Below are 25,129 nucleotides of genomic sequence, written 5' to 3' on the forward strand. Positions count from 1 at the left end.
TAAGGCAGTGACATCTCCTGACCTTCGAAGATCACGTCAGCTAGAAATACCGAGTGTGCTTGCTCGTATCATCTGACATGACTTAAGCCTTGTAACTATGTAGAGCACACTCTCGTTCGTTCACTCCTATGAAGCAGGTCGGACTGTGTGACGGGATCAGCTGGCATTCCTCACACAAGCTGCTGCGTGTAATTACTGCTACTCAGTGGCCGTGTTACAAACGACTCGGTGTGGGACGGAGGTCCACGCTGGATCTGTTTACAGAGCACCTTGTAGACTAAAGGTCAGTCTCCTGGACCATTTAAAGTGGATCTCCTCGTGGATCGTGTTCTCACACCGACGCATCAGAGAGCTTCCTGTTCGTAGCTGCACACATACACACAGCTGTGAGTAGGATGCTGCTTCCAAGATGTGAGACATACACACTGAGTCTGGATCTCAGCTGCAACACTCAGATGGTCGGGTCAGAATCTGGTGTCGCCAACATGAAAGCACGGATCCATCCTGCCTTGTATCGATGCTTCAGGCTGCTGCTGGTGGTGTAATGGTGTGGGGGAGATGTTCTGGTCCCACTTTGGACCTCTTAGTACCACCTGAGCCTGGTTGAAACACCACAGCCTACCTGAGTATTGTTGCTGACCATGTCCATCCCTTTATGACCACATGGAGCCATCTTCTGGTGGCTTCTTCCAGCAGGATAAAGCGCCATGTCACAAAGCTCAGATCATCTCTAACTGGTTTCTAGAACATAACAATGAGTTTACTAGACTCCAGCCACCACTAGTTACCACAGGGCCCAACCTGGTCCATAATTAATTAGCTGGCGGTGACTATAAATACACAGCTTTCAGTAAAACCTCAGAGTAATGAACCCGGCCATGTAATAGTGATAAAGTCTGTCATGTTAAACAGAATGCTGACTCATGCTTGGCACGTTGTTCACCTGACGAAAACAATAGAAGTAGATGATCTGAATTCTCCTCATGCTGATGTAGGGCTTCGTGTCATTTGTAGACGGGTTTTCTAGGGAATTTTTGAAGCATGACTTTGTTGTAGATTAAGTCAACCTCGTGACTAACTGCGGTTTACGTTTCACTTGCTGATCTTCTAAAATACCAAGCTCAAGTTCATTCCAGTCCAGAAGTGGTAGTCGCGTACCTGATCATAAATAACCCGGCCCGCCGCTCTCCTCGGGCACCTCTCAGATGGAGAGCGCAGCTGGTAAATAACCTACCAGATCAATATCTGTCATTGCAGTTCAGTGAGCCCCAACAAGCTGACATATCTGAGTGTTTGGTTTTAACTTCTCCTCGCAGGCCTGCAGGGGAGGATGTTGTTATGGGCCTCAGAGGTTGCTCAGTAACTGTAACTTGGTGGGGTTGTGACATTATGCAGAGTTAGAGATGTTTTCCTGATTATCCTATTTCAGAATAACACTCAGACTGCACTACCCCAGGAATGAATATCTGAGTGTTTCTCTTTGTGTACGCCTTTGTGCACAAACAGGTTCTAGTGAGTACAACAGACTTGTAAAAACACTGATTGTGTGAGGGTGGGTAGGGTGGATTTTCAGCCCCCACAAGTGTGCAGGGGAAAAAAAGGAAGACATTAACAGCTCTTGAATGAATGAAAATGAGTCTCAGCTTCTTATTATATGTTTTAGATTAACAAAATCATTTTAACTTTACAAAAAGTCCTTTTCAAAGGAGATCCATCCGTTTCATGCTTTATTTCTATTATTTTCCTCCTTGCTTCTCATCCATTCATTCTAAGTCTGGCAGCATTGCTTTGGTCTGATCTCAGTGAAGGTCAAACACTTTAAAATATTAAATCACACCTACTCTGGGTTTTTCTCTGGTTATGATGGCAGATTTCTTCTGAGTCGAGGAGAGACCTCATGCTGGTGGGTTGGTGACACAAAGGTGGGAGGGCCTTCTTAGGGCTGCTACTATTATTCCTCCTGTTAATGAATCCCAGTTTCCTGTTTTCATGTATAATTCTTGCACATTGATGCTACATCAGTAGGAGGACGCACACACAGCCCTCGGACTGCCGTGTGACAGCTGACCCGTTCCATCCATTCCGTCCAGGTCACCGCTCCTGTTTGTAAACACGGTTTTAGGATTCATTCTGAAGCTTATTGAGCATTTGCAGGTCTGTAACATATCTGACCCTGGCTGTGGTGAGGCACCCCCTCCCTGTTTGCGGTCTCCCCTCATTAGCATCAACTATTCTGCACACAAACAAGTTTTCTCTGTTTTCGGAGCACTGCAGAAACGTTCTTCCTCCCTGTGCGCCGCACATCCTCCTCTGTCCACAAAGAGGTTTTATTTGTCCCCGGAGTAGAAACGTGTGCACTTTCTTAACTATTTTTTCCTCTAATCAAGGAAGCGTCTCCTTGAGAATCGGCCTCTGTGCATTGTTGGCTGTGGCGTTTCAGCTGTAATGTTTGGTTGGTGCGTTTCAGATCAACCGTGTAGCTGTTCAGAGAGGAAAGGAGAAGGGTTTATTATGGTTTGCCCAGGAGGTGAAATTACACAGGAGGTGGACAACCGTGTGTGCTACAAAAGGGAAGTGCAAGTTGCCAATACATCGATTTGAGGAGATGACCTGTCTGAGTCTTCATTACGTCCACCACACGTGCTTAAATTTAGATGCAGGTGACCACATAGGGAAGCAGCAGGAAAGATGCGGAGAGCTCTCACCCAAAACCAGGAAAACCTGCATCCTGTTTAATATGGAGTTAGCGTGGTTCTCAGGATTGTAATGATACACAAAGAGGCGCCAAATAAGCTTCATCTCAGTCCCGGCAATTTGTGCAGTCATTTGTTGTTGTGGTTGTTTTTATTTTTTTGTTTGTTCAGATCGCTCGTGGCGCCCCTCTCTTCACTCTCAGATTTTCAAATATCTGTTTGCAGGGGGATGTGTCGGTTCTGAACGGATGACCTAGTTTTTACGCACGCACCATCTCGCACACTGAGAGACCCCTCTGCATACGTTACACGTCTGTGGGTGCTTCAGAGTCGAACCCTAGGTCTGTGAAAAACGTCACTTATTAAATTAGTTAAATTTTAATTATTACTGGCTGCTCTGCACACAGCTGCTCAACAGTCGACTGTTTATTTTCCTCTCAGCATTTAATTGGCGCTGAAACAGCATGACCTATTTTGTTTGGAGCGAATGTATACTTTATCTGTGCCTCCTCAGAACGTGGCCCTGAGCTTGATTTGTGCTACTGTAATGGTTCTTCTCAAAGTGCGATTCAGTGCAGATCACTCATAACCTGTTTAGCATGAGCAGAAAATTCATCAGCTGGATTACATAAAGCCACCATCATATTCTGTCTTTTGTGCGCTGTGCATTAAAAGGCCACGGTCATGTAGCTACTGGAGGAAAGACTCTTCTAGTCATTTTTTATTTTAGGTTGCAGTATCTGCTTTGTCATTCACAGTCATCGTCCTCTATCAGCCTCGTCAGGCGTCTCTACGAGTCGTCGTCTGTAATCAGGTGTGACCCAAGTTTCAATTGATGTGCTCAGCTGTGTCACTGGAACACAAAACACTCGTTCAAGTGGTTCTGAGTAGCATCAAATCAGACAAATGGGTCATTCCCATCTGTACCGGGTCGGCCCGGGCCGGGTAGCCCCAGTCGGCCCCAGCCTGGCACGGTTGATTCCACACATCCTTGTCTTAAGCCCATGAGGGCTGATTCTACCCACCAATCAGAGGCTTGCTCTAATGGAAGGTGTGAATTTGCTGTCAGCAGTGGGCGTGTTGGCCCTGGTCGGCCTGAAGCAGAACCCCTCGAGAAGAGAGCTGAGAATGAGCCTTGGTTGGCCCGGAAAAATACCAGGCCACCCAGATATGTAAACAACCTACGCTACCCGGCCCGGGCCGACCCGGTACAGATGGGAATGGCCCAAAAGACACACACTCTGAATGGACAGCTCAAAATTTAGCGTTTAAAGTTAAAAGAAAGTAGATTTTATGTCCAATTTTAGGCTCGTTTGTGTGAGGACAAGATGTAAAAAGACACTTTTAAGGTATTTTAGGTCTAAAAATAAGGTTAAAAACAAAAAATGACACATTATTTTTTTATGCTTTGAACAAAACAAATAATATGCAGAAATGGTGAGAAAACCCCACTTTTGCAGCTTTCCTATAAATCAACAGGCATCCAGATGCTGCTGATTAAATTAACTGTTAACTCAATCAGCAACAGTGTTGGGAGTAATGCGGTACAAAAGTAATTAATTACTGTAATGCATTGCTTTTTGCTGTAATGTGGTAATATAAGGCATTACAGGGAAAGAAAATGGTAATATTTACTCGGTACAATTGTCAGTAACGTGGTAATTACAACGCATTTTTAAACCCAGAATCAAGATGCGTTCCTTAAAAATTCAAATTGCGGGAAACCCGAAGAAAGATCCAGTATCTGCATATATGACGTCATTTATGGACTCAGCTTTGCGGGCAGAGAGGACGCAGCGGTAACGGCTCAGCTACGCGGCCGCTGTAACATTCACAAAATCGCTCCACTAAAACCAAATAATTCACCTGAGATCGTTCATATCAGCGCATGTTCTCTGGTATTCTGTACTTTTCTGACGTGCTTTGCCTCCGCTGAGTTCATCTGGGCTCCGGTGATTTCAACTCATTGCTGCTGGAGCGCCGCGCATGTGAAGATCCCTCTGGCTGATTAGTTAGAAAGTAGGAAGTCTAGGAAACGGGTTTTCTGGAAGACGGAGAGAACATGCAGCATGCAGGAAGGTTAGAGAGAGAAAGGGCAGGAAATTATTCAAATAAAATCAAGAAGACAAAACAAAGTGCTTGAAAAGAAAAAAAGTAGGTAGATTTATCCCCAATACTCATGTTTACCAGTGAAAAGCAATAATATATAAGCATTTAATATTTATACGTGTGATAGAATCAGATCACCCCAGAAGTCAGTCCCACATCCAGGGCCGTATCAAGGAATTTGGGGACCAAGACAAATATAGGCTTGGAGCCCCCACCACCTCACTCCCTGATCAGTTAATATAAGATGGCAGCGTGCTGAGAGTACAGTTTGCTGTTGCTTTTATTTAATAAACAATCCTTCTAAAGAACAGTTTTTAACAGCAGTCCTAGCTCAGACACCACATCACCTTCCACCGGATGTGTCACGAGTTCACCAGGCATCAGATTACCAAACTCATACTGAAGTTGTTTTGTTGAAAGTAACTTAGAGTAATGCAAAAGTAGTGTAATGCCTTACATTTTAAAATCAGTAATATTGCAATGTAATGAATTACTTTAAAATGAGGGTAACAAGTAATAAATAATGCATTACAGTTTTGAAGGAACTTGCCCAACACTGATCAGCAAGTGTGTGTTCTGCGTGAAATAAGATGTTAAAGGTATAAAAAGTAAGAATTCTTCAGTGAAATAATCACAAAAGGATCTGATGTCTCAATCATCTTGGAATGAAGGTTACATTCAAAGAGATTTCCTTCTCAGTCAGCTGGGGGGTTGTCAGTTTTTCCATTAAACCATCCATTCTCTTCTGCTTCTCCGGAGTCGGGTCATGTGAGCAGTAGAAGCCCAGACTTCCCTCTCCCCAGCTACTTGGACCAGCTCTTCCGGGGGAACCCCAAGGCGTTCCCTGGCCAGGCGAGAGACATAGTCCCTCCAACGTGTCCTGGGTCTACCTTTAGGTCTCCTCCTGGCTAGATATGCCTGGAAAACCTCACCAGGGAGGGATCCAGGAGCGATCCTAACCAGATGCCAGAGCCATCTCAACTGGCTCCTCTCGATGTGGAGGAGCAGCAGGTCTACTCCGAGCCTCTCCCGAGTGACTGAGTTTCTTACCCTATCTCTTCTCATGTCACTTCTCTTGTTTGCTCTTCCTTCTTCCATCTCAGGAACGTTGCTAAGCTGAGTCCCATTCTGTCCCGCTCTGAACTTGAGACAGTTCTCCACACCTTCATCTCCTCACGCTTAGACTACTGTAACTCTCTTTTCACGTGTCTGAGCAGAACCTCCCTGAACCGTCTACAGGTGGTTCAGAACGCCTGTGCTCGGCTTCTGACCAAGTCCTCCAAACACACCCACATCACCCCGCTTCTCCTCCAGCTTCACTGGCTGCCAGTCAACTTCAGGGTTCATTTCAAGATCCTGGTTCTGGTCTATAGGGCCTTACATGGACAAGCACCATCTTACATTGGTGATCTTCTTAGTCCCTACACCCCCAGCAGGTCCCTGAGGTCCAGTGACCAAAGCCTACTGGTTGTGCAGCACCAGGCTAAAGACCAAAGGTGACAGATCATCTGCTGCTGTGGCCCCCAGACTCTGGACCTCTCTCCCCCTGAGCCTGAGATCAGTGGACTCAGTGGTCTCCTTTAAAAAGCAGCTGAAGACTCACTTGTTCAAGCTGGCTTTTGTATGACCTTCTTCACCTCTCTCTCTTTATTCTGCTCTCCCCACCTATCCCACCTTCCTCAGGATCCACTGGTTTCCCTCTTTCCTGTTCACTCTCTCTCTGCTTTTCCTTACATTTTGTATTCACTATATGTTTTTCTCTTTTTAAACATATTTTTAATACTGTTGTAAAATATTTTATATAGTTTATTTTGTGAAGCCCCTTGTGATTATCTTGAGAGGTGCTCTTTCTTTCTTTCTTTTTTCTTTTTCTTTCCTTCTTTCTTTCTTTCTTTCTTTTTCTTTTTCTTTCCTTCTTTCTTTCTTTCTTTTTCTTTCTTTCTTTCTTTCTCTTTCTTTCTTTTTCTTTCTTTCTTTCTTTTTCTTTCTTTCTTTCTTTCTTTCTCTCTCTCTTTCTTTCTTTTTCTTTCCTTGTTTCTTTTTCTTTCTTTCTCTCTTTCTTTCTTTCTTTCTTTCTTTCTTTTTCTTTCTCTCTATCTCTTTCTTTCTTTTTCTTTCCTTCTTTCTTTCTCTTTCTTTCTTTTTCTTTCTTTCTTTCTCTTTCTTTCTCTTTTTCTTTCTTTTTCTTTCCTTGTTTCTTTCTTTTTCTTTCCTTGTTTCTTTCTTTTTCTTTCTTTCTTTCTCTCTTTCTTTTTCTTTCCTTCTTTCTTTCTTTTTCTTTCTTTCTTTCTTTCTTTCTTTCTTTCTCTCTTTCTTTTTCTTTCCTTCTTTCTTTCTTTTTCTTTCTTTCTTTTTCTTTCTTTCTTTCTTTCTTTCTTTCTTTCTTTCTTTCTTTCTCTCTTTCTTTCTTTCTCTTTCCTTCTTTCTTTTTCTTTCTTTCCTTCTTTCTTTCTCTTTCTTTCTTTCTCTCTTTCTTTCTCTCTTTCTTTCTTTCTTTTTCTTTCCTTCTTTCTTTCTTTTTCCTTCTTTCTTTCTTTCTTTCTTTTTCTTTCTTTCTTTCTTTCTTTCTTTCTTTCTTTCTTTCTTTCTTTCTTTCTTTCTTTCTTTCTTTCTTTCTTTCTTTCTTTCTTTCTTTCTTTCTTTCGCTAAGGGAGAGCCCAGCCACCCTGCAGGGAACACTTATTTCAGCCACTTGTATCTACAGTCTTGTTCTTTTGGTCGCTACCCAAAGCTTGTGACCATAGGTGAGGATAGGAACGTAGATTGACCGGTAAATCGAGAGCTTTGCCTGACAGACTGGTCCAACACCCACATCCCTGCAGGAGCAGCACAGGTTTGACATGATAAAATAGGTTCATCTGGTCTCTGTACATAGGCTATGTGAGCGCTGCTGAGGTTTGTCATTTTCCACACGAGCGAACCAGAGGACTTCAAGAAATGATTCCTTCTAGCAAACTAATTTGGAGTGAAAATGTTTGGTCATAATGAGCAGCAACGTTTTTGGTGAAACCCAAATTCAGCAGATCACCACTAACGGCTTATCCCAGCTGTCAGCATGGTGGTGGAGCGGTAATGATCTGGGCTCCTTGTAGTCTGTGAGGCCATATGTCTGACAGGTGAGAAAAACTGAATCATTTAGACAATGATCTGAATTACAGCAACAATTTAACAGCAGTGCAATTATGAAAAATAATGTTACAAACACAATTTAAGCTCACACGTTCACTTGGCTAAAATACTTCAGTCCACCTTCAAGAACAAATGTCTGCAAACCTCAGTTTTTACAAAGTTGTCAAAAAGAGAATAAATGACTCCCAGATGTGAGAAATCAATGATGTCACACAGGAAACAACTACAGATTATTGGTGCTAGACGAGGTTCTGATTTAGTGCTTTTTTATGTTCCGCTTCTGCTTCGTTTTTGCCGTCAGGTAGAAATCACCTTTCTTCAAAATCACAACATTCCAGGAGAAGAAGAAAAGGTATTTCCTTTAACATGAACAAACTGTGGTGTTGTCAGGTTTTGTTTAGTGTGTGTTGAAGTGCTAGTTGAACAGATAAATACAGGTCAATGTTTTTTACAGCTTTACTGGCTTCAGTGCAAAGAAAACCTTTTTTTATTCATACCAGCTATGCAGCTCTTTCAGAGCTACGCGCTGGACGTGAAGTTACAAAGCTGAAGAGATTTCTTTCAGCCTTTCCGAAGTGGGATTCATTATAAAAGCTACACGCCTTACACAGGCTCCTGGACAGCCTCAGTTTGTAGAAATAGCTTTTCTACCCTAGAAAATTGATGAGCTGTGAACTTGTTTGTTGCCGTCATCTTTAAACAGCGACCGTATCATAACTCCTTAAATTTCCAGGTTTAATGAACGCAATGGGGTTCAGTCCCATGGGCTGGAATGCTGAGGGGTTACATTTCTTAGCAGTTTATTCCTCTTTAGTTTATAAACCTTTAATTTTTCACACACACAGTTCTTCAGCAGAAAATAATGAGTGATTTTAAGGAACAATGTCATTTGAATGATTGGAATACAGTGACTAGCTACAGGTTCATCAGTCCTGTTGAACTTCAACTCGACTTCTTCGAACAGAGGCTGTTCAGGAAGGTGCCTACAGCATGTTAAATGGTGCTTGTTCACAGTAAAAAAATAAAATAAAATGAAAAATACAACTTTAAAGTAGCCTTAAAATCCCTTTTAAGTAACAAACCCCTTCAGACTCTTTCATTGTGGTCATCCATGTGATCCCAGACTGAAAGCTGATTGATAGCCCTGATTTGTGCAGAAACATACAAGTCAATCAATCAATCAATCAATCAATCAATCAATCAAAGCTTTATTTATAAGAGTGCCTTCTGCAACCCTGTCAGGAAGCCCGAGGCGCTGAACATGGTACAGTTGAAGTACAAATATAGTGAATAAATCAAAAATAAAAGCAATACAAATTACAAAATAAGGTGAAACACTCTTGTACAGGACAGATGGGTAAAACGAGGGATAGAGTGAACCGATGAAAACTGTGAAAGAAATTCAACGTAAAAGAGGGCCGAATCATACATGTTCAGGAAACGCCAAGCGGAGGAGGTGTGTTTTTAGGCGACTCTTAAAGACTGGCAGAGATGGGGACAGCCTAACTGAGGGTGGCAACTGGTTCCAGAGAGACGGTGCTAGGACTGAGAAAGCCCGGTCCCCGCGAGTACGACACCTAGAACGAGGGACAGCGAGCAGGCCTTGGTCAGAGGAGCGCGTGATGGGGAGTGTCTGTTCAGGAGCGTGGCCCGATAGGGGGGAGCACCACCCTGGAAGAAATGATAAACAAAGACGAGGAGTCTGAAGTTTGCACAAGTGGTTTAGAAAACTGGAATTTTAGCTCGTTGGCAATTAACATCTGTTATTACTGAGTGAAACTTTAGTAATGGCTAATGGCTAAAGAAAGGGTTGTGACCTTAGAAGTAAAATCAGTTTGAAGTAGATCAAGGAGGGTCAAATCTCCACAGATCAGCCTGAACACAACGTGATGTTGATGTCTTCAGGTTTATCCAGATCAGTTTACAACCTAGCAAGTGATGTTTAAATGTCCTGAGAACCAATAAACATGACATTTAAGATGACATCTTTTTGTATTACGCACGCACACTCACACACACACACACACACACACACACACACACACACACACACACTGAGAGGATACTGTGACTGATCATTTCATTGTTTTAGTCAAATCTAGTCCCCTCAGCAGCTATAATCACTGATTTAGGCCCTGTCCACACGTAGCCGGGGATCTGCCAAAACGTAGATATGTTTCTCCGTTTTGGGTGTCTGCGTGTGGACAGACAAAACCGGAGTTTTAAGGTCCGCAACGTCACTTTCCGCGACAAAAAATGCTGACATCACGTGTGCGACCTGTGTTTACACTAGCCGGCATCATGGATGCCCTCAGAGCTGTGCTCGCTTTATCAATCGTCCAAGCGCTTTCTGCTTGTTTGTTTTTGCAAGAGGAATTACTGCTCCTTGTGGAAGACCACAGACGAAGGACGAGGTTAAGAACGGGGGAAGTACTGCCACCTACAGGTCTGGCATGTCCTTAACAACGTATTTATCCGGGTACGTGTGGACAGAGTTTTGTTTTAAAACGCGGTGGTGTGGATGCAAGTTTTTGGAGGGGCGGGTATTCGTTTTAAAAAACCCGGCTACGTGTGGACTAGGCCTTAGTTCTGCAGCAACAGATGTGTATTTTTAGGCATTTCCAATCCATTAATAACGACTCGGTCCCTCCTGAACCTTTCCTAATGCCATCGTCCATGTGCTGTTGTTGTCTTTATTATCACCCTTTAATAAGCTGTTTCTCTTTTGTACACCTTCTGTCCGTTTCAGATAATTCCTTTGTGATTCAGAAAAGAGAAATAAAAAACAAGTAGGATGTGAGATTTACAGGCGACAGAAACGTCTCTACAAGCCGGAGAAAGCTGCAGCTGTGGAGACAGTAAAGAGCATTTTCCATCGTAAAGTCCATCATCATTTAATCTGTGGATAAATATGGCTGGAAGTGATTATGTATTCCTCAGTTTGTGCTGATGGTGCAGGGAGCGTTGAGCTCTTACTAAAGGTAGGACGGCTGCATTTGTTTAAAGGAGCAAGAAGCATGACGTGAAGAGAGCAAAGCTCTGCTCAGCTGAAGGATGGCTGCACGTTTAGCGTCTCTCTGATCGGACTCTTCCTGCTGTCTGGTGTGTGGAGTTGTTCTTAATCTCATCTCTACCTGGATTTGAACCAAACCATGAAACAGGAATAAATGTTCACCTCACAGGCTGCTCAGCCTGCACATTTCATCTTTATGGCAAATGTGTTTTCTGTCGATGAAAAGGAAAATCAGGAAAGTCCTGTCTGAGTTGTTGGGTCGAGCCAGAGGCTGAGTTGGACTCTCTCCGCTTCAAAATGACAAAAAGAAGTCTTCAGCGTTTGTTTTAGTTATTTTTTTCAAGGTGGCACGGCTTCAGCCCTCAATCGTGCACCTCACCTTCATAATCTCACACTTGTACTCGTTTAACTGCTCCTCCAGGTCTCAGGGGGGAGCAGTCCTAGCAAGGAAGCCCAATCCGTCTGCTGTTCATCACCCTCCAAGGACCTTCTGTTGGCGGGGCGTTCCCAAAACACATTTTGGGCATTCTTAAAACTCAAATATTGAAATTTTACTAACCCATCGTATGAGAAGACCGTTGTAGTTGAAAATGAGAAACTGAATGAAAAAAAATAATAAAGCCCTTCATGTTGCTGGTTCCCAAAGTCAGAGACTCTCTTGGTCAGCTTGCTTCTCACACCAAACCTTCCGTCAGGAATCTTGGCGTGACCTTTGACCCAGCTCTCACCCTGGATTCTCATGTCAGTTCTCTTGTTGGCTCTTCCTTCTTCCATCTCAGGAACGTTGCTAAGCTGAGTCCCATTCTGTCCCGCTCTGAACTTGAGACAGTTCTCCACACCTTCATCTCCTCACGCTTAGACTACTGTAACTCTCTTTTCACGTGTCTGAGCAGAACCTCCCTGAACCGTCTACAGGTGGTTCAGAACGCCTGTGCTCGGCTTCTGACCAAGTCCTCCAAACACACCCACATCACCCCGCTTCTCCTCCAGCTTCACTGGCTGCCAGTCAACTTCAGGGTTCATTTCAAGATCCTGGTTCTGGTCTATAGGGCCTTACATGGACAAGCACCATCTTACATTGGTGATCTTCTTAGTCCCTACACCCCCAGCAGGTCCCTGAGGTCCAGTGACCAAAGCCTACTGGTTGTGCAGCGCCAGGCTAAAGGTCAAAGGTGACAGATCATCTGCTGCTGTGGCCCCTAGACTCTGGACCTCTCTCCCCCTGACCCCTTCTTTCCACCGGAGCCGTCAGCAGCACGTTACTGCAGCAGCACGTCTTGCTCGCGTAAGCTGCTGCTTGGCCCTTCCCACGAGACGCGAAGCAGCAGGGGAGCAGCTGTCACCGACAGAGCACGAAGTCACACGAGTGACCTCGTCAGTAAACACGACAACAAGCAGGAGAAAACTACAACATGGTTTGTGTTTTATGTTCTGTCCGTTTTATAATTGCCAATACGGACCTGAAAAACAAAGGAGACCGCTAGCTAGGTGATAACTTCTCACGGGGACGCACAGTTAGTAACCTTTTTTTAAAAGTAAAGCAACCAGAAGGCAGTACGTTCTTTATTCTGAAAATCTCGGAAAGCTTCTCTTCATTTCCGCGTCCGATTTCCTGTCTTTCCTTCCCCAAAAATGTCGAACTTGACCCGTTTCAGAGGCGTCGCGCGTAGAAAATAGAACCGGCGCGTAAAGGCCGCGACATGCTGCTCCTGAGACGCGGCCGACTCGCGCTGCTGACGGCTCCGGTGGAAAAGGTTCTGTTGACCACAGCGGTTCCTATCAGCAGCTATGACGTCCTGCTGACGGCTCCCGTGGAAAGCCGGGGTGAGCCTGAGATCAGTGGACTCAGTGGTCTCCTTTAAAAAGCAGCTGAAGACTCACCTGTTCAAGCTGGCTTTTGTATGACCTTCTTCACCTCTCTCTCTTTATTCTGCTCTCCCCACCTATTCCACCTTCCTCAGGATCCACTGATTACCCTCTTTCCTGTTCACTCTCTCTCTTTCTTAACATGTTTTCTTTTAAATCCCAATTGCCCATTTTTGCTCATTTTAAGTATATTTTTAAACATTTTCTAAATGCTTTTTTATATTTTAACATTTTTTTTTGTTTGTTTTTGTGAAGCGCCTCGTGATTTTTGTCTTGAGAGGCGCTATAGAAATGATATTTTCTTCTTCTTCTTCTTCTTAATGAAATCTGGACATTCTCCTTGTTCTGCAGCACGGGGGTGGGGTGGGGGGGGTGGGGGGGGGTGGGGGGGGGGTGTAAATAGCTACAGCTTCCTCCACTTCTTTGTTGCACCTCCCGTAACAAGTACAGCTCTGACGGCCTGAGAATTGTTGTTTCTGTCACCACGGCAGGAGCAGGATGGAAAGGGCCTGAGGTTTGGTTCCTAGCAGGACACAATGTTGTCAGGGCATCAGGTGAGAGCACATCAGGACCCGCCCCCCCTCCCCCCGCTCCTCTCCTCTCTTAATCCCTTCTGACACAATGCCAATGCCACAGTGAGTGCTGCACACAGCTTTATTCATAGATGTGGCAGTCGGGCAGTGATCGGCTCCCAGACTTTGTCAGGCTGCACTTACAGAGTTATTGCTGTTTGTGATTGTAAGTGCTCTGGCATTTAGCAGCACAACAAAAATCATCATCCGACTATCTGAGGGTGTTTGATGCTCCATCTGGACGTCTTTCAGGAGAACCTCAGACCACCTCAACCTGTAAGCCTCTTCACACCTGGTGTACATAACAGGAAAACAGGTGCAGCTGTTAACCCAGTCCCCGCCAAATTTAAGCGCTAACTTCAATGAAACTGGGGCTGAGTGTCCTGAGGGCACAGGCAAACAATTTGCTGAACCGAGCCAGACATAACTAGAAAAATCACATCTGCGGCACGCATAGCTGCTTTACAGCTTCCATTGTTGTCTCTGAAAAGCTGAACAGGAGCTGCGAAGCAATCATAAAGCACGCAGGGAAGCAATTTCTTTCTCTTATTCAAGTGAAAATTTATTCCGCGCTGTCACAAAAGACTCCCTAACAAGGTGCTTTAAACTCTCTGGCAGTGCATTGCTGCAGGGCGGCGGAGAGTGGATAAGATATAAATGAAGCTTAAACTCAGAAGTCTGTTTCTGGTAATAGCGACGTTCTTTTCCCTCTCTGACGTGCTTTTGATGTGCCGCGAAGATGAACGGTGTTCACTTGTCTCAAATTAACAACACTGCAGGAAAAAGTTCTGAGAGAGCACTAAAGAGATTTATAGTATTTAGTTTTTAATTTAGTGAAACTTGTCTAAATTCAGCTTCTTTCTGCGTACCCTGCGTTACTCAGAAGAGGCAGGTCATTAGAGGGGGCAATAGAGGAGTACGGCCTCGCTGAGGAGGTGTGAAGGAATCCCGAGCCAGCTGCTCTCTGGGCTCCTGTGTGGCGGACGGATTGTCACGTCGAACGTGTTGATCCGTCTGAGTTAACAGAAGCCCAAACAGCAGGGCTTATTATCACCACGCTGCATCCTGAGCCGGGCCACGCGGCAGTCATGCATCATAAAGTTTAGTTGCAGCTTGATACACGGTGGACAGTAAGCAGAGCTCAGCATTCTTCACCGTCTCTGGATATAAACCATCGGCTGGACTCATTTTACAACGTCCAGGCTGCAGGTTCGATTGTTGCTAAAGCCGCAGCTACTTATTCTTAAAACTCAGTTTGACAACTTCTAAGGCAAATTAATGAAAAGGAACCCTTTTATACCAGATGTTCTTTTTTTGCGTTTCTGAAAGAAAACATGTATGGCATCGAGTCATTGGCCCATACGTGAGCAGAAACATCACTTTGGTTTGTGGAAAAGTTTATTTTTTCCAAGGGAAATCGAGGAATAAGGAAAAAACTTCTAATATCTTAATGCAATTTAGAAAAGTGATATTCTGCGTCAAAGACATTAACTAATTAAAACACAACTGTAATTGATTAACAATATGTTTGAACCCTTTTTTGCTATTAAAGGTGCAGTATGTAAGAAAATGGTGAGAAATTTACAGTGAGAACATCCCGAAAACGTGTGTTTCAGTAATTTTGGAAGGAAGGTTTTACTGAAACGTATTTCATATCCAGCTGGCTGTGGGGATTCCCAGTTTTTCTCCTTTTAAAACAAAGGAAGGAGAGACGTAACTACTGTTCACCATCAGTGAGTGTGGGAGGGTGCCGTGTCCTCTGCGAGCTAATACAATTGTAATTGTAATTTTACGACAGCTGGCAAAAAGCTCCGGTGTCATGGTCTGCGTCTGCCCCCTCCTTTATGTGTCTCCCAATGTTTCTCCATCCCTCTCTGGATTCCCTTTTGTGTTCTCTTTGCGCCCTCATGTGTCCTTTGTCTGCTTCTCTGTTATGTGTCTTATGTTGTAGCCCTTTAAAATCATTCCTCCTAGGTCCTGTGTCATCCAGTCATCCTCAGCCCTTCTAGTTGTAGCTCCAGCCTCTTGTTCCCCAGCTCAGTATTTGTGTGTGTGAGTTTGTGTGTGTGTCAGTATGTGTAGGTGTGTGTGTGTTTGTCCTTCCCAGTCAGGTCTGGTGTCCTGCTCTGCTCCTCTCCTCATTATTGCTTTCACCTGTGCCAGTTCCTCACACACCTGCTCCTCGTTTCCTATCACTCCAGCCCCAGTGTATAAAGCCTCTCCTTGTCTCATTGTTCTTGTCGGTCCATTGTCGTTGTCAGTGTTGTTTGTTTGTCGGCGTGTTCTGATGCTCTGTGTGAGCTTTGTGCCTCGTTCCAGTTTGTGCTCTAGGTGGGCTTTTGTTCCTTCTGGACTTTTGGACTTTAGGCTTGCTGCCTGGATTTATTTTGTTCATCCTTCACAAATAAAGGATTTTACCGTACATCATCTCCTGCCTCGTGTCATCCTGGGTTGCTGCATTTTGGGTCCAAACCATCTTCTCAAAGTGACATCCAGATTTGTTTAAAGTGGTTTTAGTAACCAAATTTTACCACAGGGTGTAATTTTTACTTCTTCTGTACATAATGCACCTTTAATATTTACCGTGCTTGTTAAAACATGTAAAAAAAAATTAAATTCTCATCTCACCCTTCGCAGCTGGTCTCATTCTTCCAAGTTCATGTTCTCCACCAGAGGCCTGGGAGCTTGAGGGTTCTGCACTATCTTAGCTGTTCCTAGATCTGCACGTTTTTGGACTGAGATGCCTGATGTTTTTTCCTGGGATCTACTTTAGCCACTTCTCCAGCCTGGGGGTCACTACCCCGAGCGCTCCGATGACCACGGGCACCACCGATGTCTTCCCTCTCCAGGTTTTCTCAAGTTCTTCATTGAGATCCTGGTACTTCTCTAGTGTCTCATGTTTCTTTTTTGTGATGTTGCGTCACTTGGTATTGCCACATCAACCACAATGGCTGTCCTCTGCTGTTTGTCCACCACCACAATGTCCGGTTGGCTCACCATCACCATTTTGTCAGTCTGGATCTGGAAGTCCCACAGGAGCTTGGCTCTCTCGTTCTCAACCTCCTTAGGGGGTGTTAATCACTTTGACCTTGGGGCTTCCAGTCCATACTCTGTACAGATGTTTCTGTACACAATGCCGGCCGCTTGGTTGTGGCGTTCCATGTAAGCTCTCCCTGCCAGCATCTTACACCATGCAGTTATGTGGTGGATTGTCTCAGGGGCATCTGTGCACAGCCTACACCTTGGGTCTTGTCTGGTGTGGTGGGTCTTGGCCCCTGGTGTTCAGGGCCTGTTCCTGTGTAGCCATGATGAGGGCCTCTGTGCCTGCTGAACTGAGAATAAATTGTTAGGTAATTAGAGGTGTAGATAAATGATTCACTTTGTTTTAGACAAATTAATTTAGATGTAACAATGTATGATGATGGCCTGGCTTTGTGCAATACCTGATTGTGCTGAGTGGCTGCACCTGTGGGTGCAGGATAAAAGCCTGCTTGGTGCAAAGTCACAGAGATCACCTCAAGTGCTCCTGTCTGTGAGGCCTTTTGGAAGCTGTTTTTATTATATCTACTTTAAGACCCCCAAAATACCCCTTTTTTGTTGTGGTCCCACAAGCTGGGTTGTAACATACAGCGAGGTCCATAAATATTGGGACATCGACACAATGCTAACATTTTTGGCTCTATACACCACAATGGATATTAAATGAAACAAATAAGATGTGCTTTAACTGCAGACTGTCAGCTTTTATTTGAGGTATTTACATCCAAATCAGGTGATCGGTGTAGGAATTACAACAGTTTCATGTGTGCCTCCCACTTGTTAAGGGGCCAAAAGTAATGGGACAGAATAACCATAAATCAAACTTATACATTTCAATACTTGGTTGCAAATCCTTTGCAGTCAATTACAGCCTGAAGTCTGGAACACGTAGACATCACCAGATGTTGGGATTCATCCCTGGTGATGCTCTGCCAAGCCTCTACTGCAACAGTCTTCAGTTCCTGCTTGTTCCTGGGGCGGTTTCCCTTCAGTTGTGTCTTCAGCAAGTCAAATGCACGCTCAATCGGATTCAGGTCAGGTGATTGACTTGGCCATTGCAAAACAGTCCACCTCTTTCCCTTCAAAAACTCTTTGGTTGCTTTTGCAGTATGCTTCGGGTCATTGTCCATCTGCACTGTGAAGTGCCGTCCAATGAGTTCTGAGGCATTTGGCTGAATAAGAGCAGATAATATCGCCCGAAACACTTCAGAAGTCATTGTGCTGCTTTTGTCAGCAGTCACATCATCAATAAATACAAGAGAACCAGTTCCACTGGCAGCCATACATGCCCACGCCATGACACTTCCAGCACCATGCTTCACTGATGAGGTGGTATGCTTAGGATCATGAGCAGTTCCTTTCCGTCTCCATACTCTTCTCTTCCCATCACTCTGGTACAAGTTGGTCTTGGTCTCATCTGTCCGTAGGATGTTGTTCCAGAACTGTGAAGGCTTTTTTAGATGTTGTCTGGCAAACTCTAATCTGGACTTCCTGTTTTTGGGGCTCACCAGTGGTTTACATCTTGTGGTGAACCCTCTGTATTCACGCTGGTGGAGTCTTCTCCTGATTGTTGACTTTGACACAGACACACCTACCTCCTGGAGAGTGTTCTTGATCTGGCCAACTGTTGTGAAGGTGTTTTCTTCACCAGGGAAAGGATGCTTCTGTCATCCACCACAGATGTTTTGCGTGGTCTTCCGGGTCTTTTGGTGTTGCTGAGCTCACCGGTGCGTTCCTTCTTGTTGAGAATGTCCCAAACAGTTGTTTAGGCCACGCCTACTGTTTTTGCTGTCTCTCTGATAGGTTTCTTTTGTTTTTTCAGCCTAATGATGGCTTGCTTCACTGATAGTGACAGCTCTTTGGGTCTCATCTTGACAGTTGACAGCAACAGATTCCAAATGCAAATAGCACACTTGAAATGAACTCTGGACCTTTTATCTGCTCATTGTAATTGGGATAATGAGGGAATAACACACACCTGGCCATGGAACAGCTGAGAAGCCAATAGTCCCATTACTTTTGGTCCCTTAACAAGTGGGAGGCACATATGAAACTGTTGTCATTCCTACACCGTTCACCGCATTTGGATGTAAATACCCTCAAATAAAAGCTGACAGTCTGCAGTTAAAGCACAACTTGTTCGTTTCATTTGATATCCATTGTTGTGGTGTATAGAGCCAAAAATGTTTGCATTGTGTCGATGTCCCGATATTTATGGACCTGACTGTACATGTGGGCTTGTCCGGCAGGGGCCCTAACAATCGTGACTAGAAGAGAAATTAGTTGGAATTGTCCTAACATACCTGTTCTGACACTGCCCGACCAAAATAAATCTTACCTTTTACCTTTCTGTAGCTAAGGACTCAGCTGTAAAAATCCTGAAATTTGCAGATGACACCGCTCATCCAGGATGGTGATGAGTCTGCTTATCAGCGAGAAGTTGAGAGGCTGGTGGTCTGGTGTAGTCAGCACAATCTTGAGCTTAACACCCTTAAGACTGTGGAGATAGTCGTGGATTTTAGGAATCTTCCCACAGTGCTGCCCCCCCTCACAATATCCAACAGCCCAGTGTCAATGGTGGACTCATTCAAGTTCTTGGGAACTATCATTTCCAGGGATCTGAAGGGGGAGACAAACATCAACTCCATCCTCAAAAAGGCTCAGCAGAGGATGTATTTCTTACGGCAACTAAGGAAGTACGGCCTACCACAACAGCTGCTGCAGGCTATCCGCGTGTCCTTAAAAAGTCTTAAATTTGCTTTTCCAAATTTAAGGTCTTAAAAATCCTTAAAAATGACAAATAATCCTTGAATACAGTTTCCAAAGGTCTTAAATGACAAAAGACCCAATAAACAAGATTATTTTATTTCTATAAAATTTTTATGATTTTCTAGTTAGTGTTCAGCATTTTTTGTGTATGATGTTGGCGTAAGCGGAATGTACACATTCAGTTGGTTGTGAAAGGGGGCTGTTTTTAGATGAGAACATTAGCTGGTTAAGCTAGTGGGCACTTGCGCCATGGGGAAGTGCAAGTTTAATGGTAACTGGATGGCTAATTCCACGTTTGCGACGTGGTTAGCACCGGTTCCAGGCAACAGCTGGGAATTATAGCTTAAATTCGGTCAAAGTGGCCTTAAAAAAGGTCTTAAAAAGTCTTAAATTTGGCTCCCTTAAACCTGCAGATACCCTGTGCTGATCATCTTCTACACTGCTGCAGTCGAATCCATACTTTGCTCATCCATCACTGTCTGGTTTGGGTCAGCCACAAAAATGGACAAATGCAGACTACAGCGTATTATTAAAACAGCAGGAAAAATCATTGGTGCCCAGCTGCCCTCTGTCCAGGAACTGTACATCAGCAGGAGCAGGAAAAAGGCAGGGAATATTGTCCAAGATGCCACACATCCTGCATCTACTCTCTTCCGTCTCCTCCCATCTGGCAGACGCGATAGATCACTGTACACAAAAACTACCAGACACAAGAACAGTTTCTTTCCTTCAACCATTTCTCTCCTGAATCTGTAGATTCTTTTACCTTCCTTTTACTATAGTTTTATACTTAGTCAGTATGCTTATGGATATGTGTGTGTGTGTGTGTGTGTGTGTGTGTGTGTGTGTGTGTGTGTGTGTGTGTGTGTGTGTGTGTGTGTGTGTGTGTGTGTGTGTGTGTGTGTATATGTGTGTGTGTGTGTGTGTGTGTGTGTGTGTATGTATATATGTGTGTGTGTGTAAATGAACATGTGTGTGGGTATACATGTTCGTGTGTGTTTTTAGGTATTTTTATTCTCATTTATTGTGGTTGTTGTATGTTTTAGAGAGCGAACATCTACCGAAGCCAAATTCCTTATAAATGTAATTTTACTTGGCCAATAAATAAAATCTGAACTCTAATGCAGGCGATAGGAGTTAAAGTACATTTTCACGTGAAGTATGCATTTGCAACTCAGTGACTGATCATATTTCAAAACGGCAAGTATTACATGTTTTTTGTTAGTGAATGAGGCCTTCAAATGCATACAAAACACCTCATTTAAATGTGAACAAACTGCACAAGCAAAGAGAAAATGTTTGACGGTGCAGAATGAGGTGCAAATGTCCATTTGCAAGGACTTTATCTAGGATGAAGAAGCAAAACTGTAGTTTGTATCTGCAAAGGCCAAACAACCACCTTTTTGTGAATTGGGTCCTACTGAATTTAAATTTTTTGCTTTTTTTTTTTTTTTGAAATCCTTCAGTCTAAAAAAGCGGTAAATGTGTAACCTTTGTAGTACTGTTGACATGCAGTATTATCGTGTTGCTTTGGCAATAAAGCAGTGAAATATCCCATCCAATGATAAGTCAAACTGTTAATTACAAAACTGACCTTCACCATTTTAATCACGCATCCTGTTATTCAAAGAACCTCAGCTACTGCAACCTGCACTTTGCTACATTCTCACTAGATAAAAACACAAAAGCTTTTAAATAGTTTTTGACATTTTGACTCTAAAAACAACACTCTTATAAGCAAATATCTGATTACTGGGTGCGTAAACTTTAATGACAAACACAGGGTTCAGTTGAGCCCTCATTATAGCCAAGTGGGGCATCAAAAGATTAAATGCAAACAATTAATACACGTTCAATAATACCAGGATAATGACTCTTACATTCTGAATCCAGAAGTATGTTTTAATTAAACCCGTCATTGACGTTGTAGATTCCTTCATGTGACACATGAAACCATGAATAAATGTGTACATAAACAGTTTTCAAACATCCACCCAGGTCCCAGATGTCATCATTAGGAGCTCCTAAAAGGTCAGCTCAGATTTCAGACCATGTTGGGATATTGAAAATCAAACCTACTCTAAAGATCTGGCCAATCCAAGATCTGGGGAAAGCCATCATTGTGTCTCTGTTTCTGAAAAGGCTCATGGAGAATCGAGTACCGGCCATGGGGACAAAGAGGACAAACAGGCACCTGTGATGGAGGAGAAGAGGATTGTCAGGCTCAGAGGGGGAATGACAGAAAATGTCAGGAGCAGCACAATGCCGAATACAGATGTCTGCATGATAATAAAAATAGATGGGCCGCTTTGAATGACCCCAACAAGAGACATCTTTAGAGCATTGGGTCATCCCTTCCTCACCCCGGTACAGAGCTCATGTTCAGCTCCCCTTTGTGCTGTCGAGAGCCCACCTGGAGCGGGTACTGCATGCCTTTGTAATTTCTAGGCTTGACTACTGCGGCTCTCTCTATGCAGGGTTGTGTCAGTCATCACTGCGTCGCCTACAGGTTGTGCAGAACAGCACAGCCAGGTTCCTGACTGGGACCAGGAAACGGGACCACATCAGTCCGGTTCTGGCCTCCCTGCACTGGCTTCCGGTTTGCTATTGCTCACAATTCAAAATCCTCGTCTTTGTTTATCATTTCTTCCAGGGTGGTGCTCCCCCCTATCTGGCCACTCTCCTGAACAGACACTCCCCATCACGCGCTCTGCGCTCCTCCGACCAAGGCCTGCTCGCTGTCCCTCGTTCTAGGTGTCGTACCCGTGGGGACCGGGCTTTCTCAGTCCTAGCACCGTCTCTCTGGAACCAGTTGCCACCCTCAGTTAGGCTGTCCCCATCTCTGCCAGTCTTTAAGAATCACCTAAAAACACACCTCCTCCGCTTGGCGTTTCCTGAACATGTTTGATTTTTGCCCTCTTTTATGTTGAATTTATTTCACAGTTTTCATTGGTTCACTCAATCCATTGTTTTACACATTTGTCCTTTACCAGAATGTTTCATCTATCTTGTAATTTGTATTTTGTAATTTGAATTGCTTTTATTGTTGATTTATTCAATATAATTACCTACAACTGTACCATGTTCAGCGCTTTGGGCTTCCTGACAGGGTTGCGGAAGGCGCTTTATAAATAAAGCTTTGATTGATTGATTGTGCTCGGAAAACGTCTAAATAACCATCTCCTGACCTTTCACCTACACAACACACTATAAAAGATTTCTTCTGATGGGTGACTTTATTTATTTATTTATTTTTTTTTTTTTTGCTTTAGCTGTCAACTTTTGTCCCACCCAAGAGTAGCCGGGGTCACTGTTTGTTTTTTAATTCTGTATTATTTTTGTTTTTTTTACTGACTATAAGAAAACCTGGGCTTGGCATAACCAGGGTCAGGTATACCAGAGGGGAACATAGACTGAGGGCCAGACACAGCATGTTAATTACTCTGAGCAGGTTCTGTTTGACCTCCAGAAACTCTATCATCAATAACATTAAAATGCATTTGTTTTCTTTCTTTACAAAGCTTTACGTTAAATGCTTATTTTTGACTGTTTGCAGCCCTCAGCACCTTGATTTTATTTTGTCTGCTTTCCAGGCGAGCACTCCTGTGGCTCATCCAGAAGACGAGCTAGAACGCCTAACGAAGAAGATGCTGTTTGACATGGACAACCCTCCATCTGAGGACTATTTTGGTAAAAAGCAGTTTTTTATCTCATTCTGTTATTTAGCTTAACTTCATATATTAAAAATTGCTGACACAAAAAATGACACCAGTTATTTTTAAGGTTTTCTAAATGCCTAGGAAAATCTGTTCTTCAGCAAAATGTTCTTGATGGCTGCAAGGAGTTCCTCTTGGAGGATGTTTAGGTGCCATTATTTATTCATGGTTGTTGTGAGGCCATCATTTTTTATTAAGTAACTTTTGATGAAGTTGATGTTGAATGACAGAGGGGAACTTTGCATTGATGGGATTGATCTGATCCTTCCTCTGAATATTCTGGAATTCACCAAAACATCTGAGACAACAAATCTTGTCACAGTTAATATTTTTATCATTCTTAAACCTGTTGACCATGTTAATCACAAAAACGTTCTCTTACATAGGCCGGCCCGTTCATCAAGCTGCCTAACTTGTTACCCAGCTCACATTTCTGCCAGCACGAAGCAAAGATGTTTTCACACTAATACCATTTTATTTTTTCACATTTATTTTTATTGTAATATATTTATATTTGCAACCATTGTGGGTCAGAGGAAGAGAATAGTTTATTATTTTATTTTTCTCTATGCTTTTAGCATCTGTAAGTTTTTTTTCTGGACAAGTGAACTTTTTTTCTGCAGAAAGCTTTTAACATTTCATAATTTAGGTCTCTTGTCTGAGTTTGTGTGTAAAAATAGATTGTTGTGTCATTTTAAACACTTTGCTGTGTTTGTGGAGAAACATCTGAGTTTTTTCTGAATAAGTTTCGGGATCTGGAGCAGAACAGGTTTAGTTCTGAACAAACAGTCAAATCCAGACTTCTGATTGGTTCTACAAACTAACATGTACTTTATTATTAGATGCAAAAATATCAGTTTTAGATGAACATAATTCAGAAGCATAGAGTAAATGCCCTCAGCCTTAAATAACCACATTATAGTTCCAGTACCTGTATCAGTTGGTACATGGTGTAACATTTTCATGCAAACGTAATCCTAAAAGCTTCTACTCCGTCATGGTTACATGGCTACTTAAACAGAATTCTGTGGTTATTTGCAGTTACTGCAACACTCCTGGTTGTACTCTCATTGTTAGTTTGTGTAGGTAACCATGGAATATGAAGTTTAAGTCAGAGATAAAGATGTGGAACACTCATTTAATCAATACATTGCCATTGACGACTAAAGTCGTCATTTTAGATCCAACCGTTCACTGCCAATGACGTCATTTGCATTTTTTTACTGTTTGAGCATCAGAACGAGCCCCCGCGCTGAGAGAACAAACATCTCAGCCCTGAAGCCGATCTTCATCCACATACGTCACACGTTGCATGATCAGGAAGCAGACCATCCATGTATTAGGAAATCGTTTTGGACCGTTCCTGTAAAAAAAAAGTGAGGCGCGAACCGGAAAAGCGTCTGCCGATCACAATTCGACAACGGATTATGAAAGAATGGATAACGCTCGAAACACACGGATTCTTCCTGATGTAAGAGGTGCGTCTCCGCTTTGTTTTGGTTGTTTTGGCGTCGACATCATCCTAGCGCTCAATGTTCTGTGACTCTTTAAAACACAGTAAAAACGGTGAGAAACGCTGGCAGCGAAGGCCGTTAGCGATCAGGAAACGGCTGGCAGTGATTGAGTTAAGTGACAGTGTAACATAGATCTGTCAGGCTTTTCAAATTCTAGAGTTTGACCGTCTATTTCAGAAGCTAATGCAGGAGATAGGTGTAGTAGACATGCTCAGCCTGCATGAAAAACTCGGAGTAACTGATTTAAGTCAGAAATATTCATTGAAAATAGGGCTGCACAATATATCAAAAAATTATCGTCATCGCGATAACAGGACGTGTGATAGGCCCGTCGCAAAGCACGTCAAAAACGGCGATAAATGTTTGGTTCAAACATTTCCATCCGTGTCATACATCACCTTTTTGTAAACCAACTCTGTTTTTTACGCGGAAGTATTATTTGACCAATCAAATGTAGCCCTTCTGATATGCGGCCAATCAGATGGGTCCGTTCACGTAATACGCCCGCCCCCTACGTAGACCCTTACCCCAAAATTCCACCATCTCCGCTCCGCCCCCGCTTTCCGCTGCCGCTCGCTTCCCGTGTTCGTCATGCTGGCTCAGATTAACGAACGCACTTTGTGCTGAGGTTTCTGGAATCAGCGCTGCTTTCAAACGTGAACGTGAGTCCGCTCGGTGTCGTTAAGCAGCTGATAATAACCGGGCTGAC

General features: G+C 43.5%; 1 protein-coding gene across 5 annotated transcripts in view; it reads left to right on the forward strand.

Moving 5' to 3' along the window:
- Nucleotides 1-25,129, forward strand: part of lpp (LIM domain containing preferred translocation partner in lipoma) — a 275,115-nt gene that overhangs the window by 176,169 nt on the left and 73,817 nt on the right. For all 5 annotated transcript variants that reach the window (XM_015962371.3, XM_015962372.3, XM_015962374.3 and 2 more), the window contains one exon: nt 22,784-22,880. In XM_015962371.3, the coding sequence (XP_015817857.3) occupies nt 22,784-22,880 (97 nt within the window). The remainder of the gene's footprint in view (nt 1-22,783; nt 22,881-25,129) is intronic.

Source organism: Nothobranchius furzeri, chromosome 16 (assembly GCF_043380555.1).
Source record: "Nothobranchius furzeri strain GRZ-AD chromosome 16, NfurGRZ-RIMD1, whole genome shotgun sequence".
In the NCBI taxonomy this organism is placed as follows: Eukaryota; Metazoa; Chordata; class Actinopteri; order Cyprinodontiformes; family Nothobranchiidae; genus Nothobranchius; species Nothobranchius furzeri.